This window comes from Electrophorus electricus, chromosome 24, assembly GCF_041902795.1.
Source record: "Electrophorus electricus isolate QZ-2024a chromosome 24, ASM4190279v1, whole genome shotgun sequence".
Classification (NCBI taxonomy): Eukaryota; Metazoa; Chordata; class Actinopteri; order Gymnotiformes; family Gymnotidae; genus Electrophorus; species Electrophorus electricus.
The window spans coordinates 3,809,768-3,818,040 of record NC_137520.1 but is presented as its reverse complement, the minus strand read 5'-3'; the positions used below and the strand labels follow the sequence as shown (position 1 = coordinate 3,818,040).

Sequence of the window (8,273 nt, the reverse complement as noted above, 5' to 3'; positions counted from 1 at the left end):
TGTACACAAGTTCCTTAAAGTCGACATAACCTGAATCGGGTGTATTTGATCAGTATTGATTTTGTGACTCCAGTGTCACAAAGGTCTACTGTAAGATAGTTCTCCAGAAGCAGGGCTTGTTTTTCCTGTTTGTATTTGTGTTAGATGTAGACTATTCTTTCCTCTGAAGACCCTGACATTGTTAAAGTGATTGATTAACGTGTTTTGCATTTGTTTTTCTTTGGTTATACTACTATAATTCACCAATAGTTTCACCTGAGGAAACAGAAATGTGAATACAATTTTAAATGAAACTGTGTTGATTAAATGCAGCTGAACATGAATAAAGGTGAAAACTAAACGTTTCCAAATTTCCATAAAACAAACCGATGAGAGAATATTTAATAACTCATGTTGTGAACTAGGGAACACTGATTTGGGAATGCTGAGTTGGTTTTTATAGAAATGGCCACGCTTTCTCTTGTGTCCTAGTACTTGTGGCATTTGGTGCTGCTCAACTACAAACTTATGTTTTGATAATAACCTTTTTGAAAATAAACGTTGAAATGAAAGCCCGTTCAGTGGTGTAGCTCTTCATAAGCAGAAGCGTCCATGTCGTGTTACGGTGAGAGGCTCGCGAAATGGCATCTGACAGCTGCAGACCTGCGCGGCTTTCCACAGCGACTGTGGAGCTGGCGGCTTTCCGCCCTGGCCACTTCGCCAATGTTCAATATAGTGAGGAGACTTCACAGAAGAGCTAAAGAGAACTTGTTTATTTATTCAGCATTGTTTGTTCATATGTATTCAAGATGTTTTTTAATGTTAACCGTAGGTTGTATTTTCACACTGCTTTAGCGAAGGGTGTTTGTATACCACATTTTTCTTTTGTTTTAGTGGCCAGGAATGTGATCCAAATCGTACACGTAAAACCAGAAAATTGCTTAATTAAATTAAATTAAATCAGTCAGTGATACTAATGGATTATAATGACAATCTAACAGGTTAAACTCTATGGTCTGTCGTCTACTAACATTACCCTGATAAATGATTTCATATCTCCCATGAAGAAAGTTATGCATATGAAGTTATAACCACAAAAAATGCTCAACTCAATCTTGGTCCAGTCGGGCGGCATGACCTTTCCCTATCCAAACAACATGAGACATTTCAGAGCTCCTTGGAATTATATCAGTGCATAACTGTGCTTTGAAAATCCAAGCTCCTTGGAATTCTATTAGGATTGTGACCACATCGAACACATCAAACACTGTTCAACTCCAACATCCAACATCTTTTTTTTTATCAAGTTCTAAGTGCCTTAATGTCCTCACCAGGTGGTGCACTAAATCCCTGAACACCCCACAAACGTGTGCTGCTACACGCTGGCGGTTTTGCAACACACCAGACAGGAACCCAAAGCCTGTTTTGAAGAACTACACAGAACACACGTGTTCATTTTCATGCTCACCCCACCCTACCCTATCCTACTCCACCACCCCCCACCCCCCACCCCCACCCCAGTCTTAGTAGTTCTGTCAGCAAGGGTAAGACACAACCTAGCACAAACTAAGAGCAAATGTCAAGCAGTTTTCTGATGTTTCGAGTGTGGCAAACATTCCTCTCCTTACCTCTCAAGGGAAACTGAAGACTGGTCCTGGGGATACTTATAAAATGACATTGACAAGTCCATCCTTTTCACAGCATATCGAGGAAGTTGCAGGTGCCGTTTTCACAGTAAACCTCACACCACACACCCCAACGTACCCCGGCCACCTCTCGGTAAGTCGCTCTATAGCTGCCTTGCACTCACAGCTGTAACATTCGGCCTCTCGTGCTGCACGACTGTGTTTAGGGCCCGTAGAGGGTGAAGGGGGACTGGCCCAGGAGGAACTCTCCGACTCCTACGAAGTAAACGACCTGCGCGATGCCGAAGAGCGGGGCGATGACCAGGGCCCTGCACCCCGCGCCCTTCAGGAGAGCCGCGGGACCTTCCTTCCGAACTATCTTACTGCATGAGGCAAGACACAGTACAGGATATTTCAGAAAAGAAAAAAAAAAAAACAGGGTGGAAACCCCATTCCCACTAATGTAGTTACTGTTGCCATGGTTACAATACCTGAAGCAGTCCATCACGCCGCTGTACATCTCTTCGCTGGCGCTCTTACTGAGCGACTGCAGTCTCGTCTTCACCACTGGGAGCGACAGAGAGCAATTGTACTTTTCCCGTGTTACCGGTATCATATGATGTTAGTGTACATATATTTTTCAGCCTAAACACACACAGACTCACCATCACAGGGGCTGACGGCTACGGCTGCCATGCATCCTGCCGTGCACCCTGCGGCGAAGGACCAGTAGAAGGGAGCGCTCTCCTCTCCGGACGGCTTCCCCAGTGCATTGAGGTGGGCAAACAGGGGGAAGTAGATCACAGAGAACGGTATGTCCCTAAAAAGAAGAACAACAGGGGCTTCGAACAAGCAGAAAACCCGCAGGAACAGTAAACCACCAGTGGCCCCGAAACACAACACAGACACTTTGGTAAAATTACTGAACACTGTACTGAGATGCGCTGTAACCCTGGGAGATGAGGGGAAGAAAGCAGAATGCCATTCTCATCTGAGTGCTACCTCATGTGTGTGTGTGTGTGTGTGTGTGTGTGTGAATGCTACCTCATGAGGGTGTGTGTGAGTGTGTGTGTGAGGGTGTGTGCACGAGTGTTACCTCATGAGGGTGGCCCCGAGGCCTTTGTACAGGCCCTGGATGCCATGCGTGCGCAGTAGCTCCCAGGTGATCTGCAAAGCCGACACTCTGCGCACGGGGGCAGGGGGTCCCATACTGTAGGAACAGCTCAGCACGGCTCTGGCTCCACCCAGCCTCAGAGCGGGAAGGACGGCCACATTCCTCTGAGCCACTGTAAGGGCCACACAGAACGACGGTTCACCCGGGAAAAGAGGCATGCACACCGACAACTTTGATCTTAAACAGACATTTTAGAGTCACATTAATTAAAAGAGATGTTTCCTATAATGTTATCAGAAAATAACACAAGAGGTTCCTAACTTCAGTCCTGGACATCCTCCCCCTACTGGGTGTAATTCCAAAGCATTCAGTCCTGACCTTCAGTTCCTACTGAAGACCCTGATCAAGTGGCTAAAGTGAGAGAACAGTGGATCTCTACCCTGCTGGGTGAAAGCTGTCCAGGACCAGGCTTGGACACTCCTGTGTGCCGAGTGTGTACGCAGATGTTCCGCTTTGCGTCTCACCAAGTCTGCCAGCGTCCTGTAACTGGATCTTCAGCATCTCCATGGGAGTGGTGATGATCACCTGACACATTCCGGCCCCAGAGCCTGCTAACATTTCCTTAAAGACACTGAGCTTCTGCCTGTGAGGAAGAGCCATCTTGAAACCTTGCCCCATATGTGATTTCTAAGCTTCTGTTACATCTGAGATCTTCCTGGACCAAGCCTACTTACTCTCCCCTGCTCAGGTGGTGACGGAAGAAGTCGTTAGCAGCCAGTTTAATGGCTTTCTCAGGGGTTACCAGGGTCAGGTTGACTGCTGCACCTGAAGAAGCAACAAGTGTTATATACCTCTACAGTTAAGAACGCCTAAATGAGCAGAAAACAGCACTATAGCAGAATTTTAAGCTCAGAAACACAGCCCGTGTGCTAAATTCTCACCTCTCACACTAGCTAAAGGGAAGACAGCTCTAATAGTCATATGCGTATTAAAAGCAGGATAAGTATGGATATTCTAAACATTTTATTTTATTTTATTTAACCAGTAAATTAGCCCAGGACAGCAGCCATACATACTCAAAACATATTAAAATACAACATATATGACGTATACAGCATGATATAAATAACAGCTAATTAAACTCAAAGGTGTCTCAAGAAAAAAAAAAAAACATGCCATTTGCTGTTATATTTTTTTACACTCGCCCGCTACCATACAAGACATACAACTCAGCTGGAATCTCAGTTCCAACCTGTGCCCCATGTGTTTTATGTGTTATTCGCTCAGGTCATATTTCATCAGGGGTCCACCCCTGACCACAGCGTTGCTGATGACGGGATATTTTTGGTTGGCAGACTATACTTAACCCAGCAACATTGCCTGGTGAAACCCACCAGCGACAATGCCGCGCCTCTTTACACTCAGTTCCCAGAGCCAATCAGAAGTTTGCCGTTCAAGGGGGGAACACAGCCAGTCTAACATGCCGAGACCAAATCCAACATGTCAGGCTCTGGGTGGAATGCTGAGATTTTACTAAGTACAGAGTATCCTGAGGGGATGGAGATGCGTTTGCAGATGGGTTCTGGGTAACTGCAGTACGGTGTCATGTGACTCGTCTTACCTCTGTACATTCCAAAGTAGCCCTCAGACCGGACAGTCTTGATCAGACAGTCCATCCTAAACAAACGCAACATGCGTTGCATTAAACTATGCATAAGACATTCTCTCTCACACTCACACACACACACAAAGGGAAAATGGCCAATCTGACTTGCATCAGCCAGCATTCACACTTTGAATGCCAATTAGAAAATTGCCATTTAGAAAAACTAGTTCTGTAGACTTTCAGTGGTAAAATGTTTAATTTTCATGACTAACTCCATTGTCCATTACTAGTTTGTCTTTTACTGATAAAGAAAATATCCAAGCTTTTACATAACTTATGTAGGTAAGTATAAAAAATTAAAAAGTAAAAAAAAAAAACGTAAACATACATGTTCCTGTAGACCTGGTGATTGCTGCGTTGGTTCTGGAGTCGGGTCTTGGCTAGGTCTATAGGAAACACACAGGTAACTCCCACCATACCAGCTACACCACCGTTGATGAGCTTGGCAGGAAGACTGATGAATACAAAAAAGTATTCAGTGTATTCAGAAATACAGTGTATTTCTCCCTGTGCTCTTATTACAGACATGCAAAAGTTTCATAGTACAAATATAACATTGTTAAAGGTGGGTGAATATATCTCAGCTGTTCCTCGGTGTATTACAATATTTGAAATGTAAGTAATTTTGCAACCTTGTGCCAGGTTCCAGAAACTAAACAATGCAACATTGCATCATAAGGAAATCCAGAACAGCTGTGCTTGGTAGAAGTCTGTAATATTTCATATTTCAGACACATTCTTATCTTAGCACAGAAATACAACCTGTTTAGCTTTACATTTGTTTCTCATAATAAAAACAGAAGATATTAGATCAAAAGTCAGTATACTGGTGATACTGCTGAGAGTATGTATGAGAAGCACTTCATACCTGACTGGTTGCTGAGTCATTGTGGGGTAGTTGCCAGGGTAGTTGCCGTGTGTGTGGGGTCTGAGGCTCAGGTAGTGACAGGAGCAGTAGCAAACAGAAGGGCAACAGGGTATTATATAGACAGACGTACCCTGGAGCACCACCCTCCCCTCAACTAACCCCTCCCACTCTAGAGCTCTTCTATTGCACACACACACACACCAGTGGCACGATTGCCCTGTAACTGAGAGGCTACAGATCACCATAAAGTCAGTGGAGACACACAGACACACACAGACACACACGCACACATACATTTATTTTTATCCATTCCATGGGTTTATATACAAACCTTTTTAAAACCTTTCAAAGGCTGGCAATAGAGCTCAGTTAAGACTTCTCAGTTTGTTTTTTAAATTAGGGTTTTATTTCCCATGATTAGAAAAATGTTCAGTGAAACTTTCAACATTCAGGGCATTTTTGATTTTCTGGTGAGTGCTTTCACTCTGAGGAGAAAAGAGTGCTTTTAGCAAATGGTCAATGCAGGCAGTTGTCAGAATATATAAAGAATGGGAATAATATTTTGAAAATACTTATCCAATACAGCCTACTTAATATTCTGTTAAAATCATGATCAATAACATACACTGTTTTAATTTACTGTTGAAACACTGTGCATTCATATATGATATGCAACAGTAAACAGTACTACAAACATTCTACAGACAGTTTGATTGAAGTGGAGTATGTGAGCCATCTCTGATGGCTTTGTTGAATGTCCTGACTGGTAGCTGTGGTGGATATGCTGACTGTGCTGACTGTTATGGCTGTGCTGACTGGTAGCTGTGGTAGCTGTGCTGACTATGCTGGCTGTGCTGACCATGGTAGTTATGCTGACTGTGCTGGCTGTGCTGACTGGTAGCTGTGGTAGTTGTGCTGACTGTGCTGGCTGTGCTGACTGTTATGGCTGTGCTGGCTGTGGTAGCTGTGGTGGATGTGCTGACTGGTAGCTGTGGTAGCTGTGCTGACTATGCTGGCTGTGCTGACCATGGTAGTTATGCTGACTGTGCTGGCTGTGCTGACTGGTAGCTGTGGTACTTGTGCTGACTATGCTGGCTGTGCTGACTGGTAGCTGTGGTAGCTCTGCTGACTGTGCTGGCTGTGCTGACTGGTAGCTGTGGTAGCTCTGCTGACTGTGCTGGCTGTGATGGCTGTGCTGGCTGTGCCGACTGTGGTTGATGATATCCCAGTAATGCTCATATATGTTGAATAGTGTAGTGATTTGAACAATTAACCTGTATGCAGAACTGGCATTCAATACTACAGAGGGACATGTTTGGACAACATCAACCTAACGGAACACAACATGCTACTACAAACCCACTGAAAGAGGCTACAAGAGAGCGCTATATGTGAGGCAAAAGTGCTCATCTCACTCACAGACAAGCAATTATTCAACCAGCTCTCAACGACCCCCATCACAACTGGAGATTGATGAAATAAAGGGCAATTGTCACTGCCCAGACACCCTTGAGACAGAATGCTCAGAATGCAAATAGAATCCAGGATTAACCAGAATGCAGTGCGAACAGATTGCGCAGTTCATCCGTGGAAATAAGGACTAAGCTAACTACCGTTAGCCACTGTTGTAGGCTCCCCTGTCTTAGTATGCTAACTGATATTAATGCAGCGATAAGCACAGTCTCAACAATCTACAGGAATGAACCAGCAAACCGGCACCTGCAGGGTTCCCTGGAAGAAAGACAGCAGCAGGTTAACAATGCCGGCACCCAGACTGCATCCGCCCTCTTCACAGTGAATCGTCCAAAGTGTATTGTTAGCTACAGAGCAACAGAACCCCGACTGTGGAGCCAGACAGGCCTGAGACCAAGCAGCGCAGGAAGAGCTTAAGAGAGGACGAACCATCGCGTGACACCAGCGCTCAGTCACTACAACAGTAGGCATCCGAGAGTGGGCGGCCCCTGGCCCTGGCACGAGCCACGTTTTTTGGGGTCAGGGATTATCTTTGTAGCTTGACCACCCTCTTTCCCTTTGTCACCTGTCGGAGCTCTGGATTGATGTTCGGCCTTCCGACATCAGACCTGAACAGGAAGGTGAGGACACACCTCAGGTGGGAGTCACGATTATCCGCACCCCCACCCCCGGGTCGCAGCATTCACAGCCAAATTCTCCACAAGCACCCTCTCTCTCTCTTAACGGCCTCCCTTCTTTGTCTGAAATTTGGACTTCCAGAGAAAACAGAACAGGTGTGTGTGGGGACTCAGCCATGTCTGTCTACCACAGCTATTACAAGGCACTATTTCTATGTATTACGTTGGACTCGAGAGGGAGCACTAAAGTGAACTCTGTCTGTCTGTGTGTGTGTGTGTGTGTGTGTGTGTGTGTGTGTGTGTGTGTGTTCAAGTGGTTTTGGGTACCAGGATTTGGGGCCGAGCTGAACCCATTTCCATGCAACGAACATATTCCAAGACCCAAAAAGAGGCCGGTAAATCTGTCCAACAGATTTAGCTCATACCAGGCTGTTCCTTACTCACAGTACATATCTAAGAGCTATGTTTAGCTGTAGACTACTCAAAGAAATCTTTGATATTCTCTGTCTTCGTGATTTATTCTAGATTATACTAACGGCTGTTTCGAAATTAAGACAGATTACAGCATGCCACTAATTTCCCCAATTCCTGTTAGGTTCAGTAACAGATTAGGTTTCTTTCAGCATCTGGACTGCGTTTACTGAAATCTCTACCATTCCAGTGTTTATCAGCAACACAGACCATATGCATCTAATACCACATTCTTGCTACTTGCATGCCGCTATATGCCATTTGCTCTTATTCTTAAGTATTATATTAAGCTTTGCCTTATGTTGCTGGTCTCTCATGAGGAAAAGCTTATAAGTGAGGATCATTCTCTGTGCTGATCTACAGATATGCAGAAAAACATAAAAAACATGTCGTTTTTCTGTATTTCATTTGAGTTGTTCCTGCTCCTAACATTGCTTTTGATTTGTAATCACGCCATTCT

The 8,273-nt window shown here is 44.7% G+C and overlaps 1 protein-coding gene across 3 annotated transcripts; it reads right to left on the bottom strand.

The window, feature by feature from the left end:
• Window positions 1-737: 737 nt before the first annotated feature.
• Window positions 738-5,406, bottom strand: slc25a55b (solute carrier family 25 member 55b). 3 transcript variants are annotated; one of them, XM_027026674.3, is made up of 9 exons: window positions 5,253-5,406; window positions 4,713-4,838; window positions 4,340-4,395; window positions 3,453-3,543; window positions 3,243-3,361; window positions 2,701-2,890; window positions 2,270-2,424; window positions 2,096-2,171; window positions 738-1,987 (listed from the first exon to the last, which is right to left on the bottom strand). In XM_027026674.3, the coding sequence occupies exons 1-9, from the start codon at window positions 5,270-5,272 to the stop codon at window positions 1,828-1,830; spliced, it is 993 nt and encodes a 330-aa protein (XP_026882475.3). In that variant the 5' UTR covers window positions 5,273-5,406; the 3' UTR covers window positions 738-1,827. The 3 variants fall into 3 exon arrangements, with proteins under 3 accessions (XP_026882475.3, XP_081562784.1, XP_026882477.3); XM_081706658.1 differs by lacking the exon at window positions 738-1,987 and having other exon boundaries at window positions 2,114-2,171; window positions 3,158-3,361; XM_027026676.3 differs by lacking the exons at window positions 738-1,987; window positions 2,096-2,171 and having other exon boundaries at window positions 2,264-2,424; window positions 3,158-3,361.
• Between the last annotated feature and the right edge of the window lie 2,867 nt (window positions 5,407-8,273).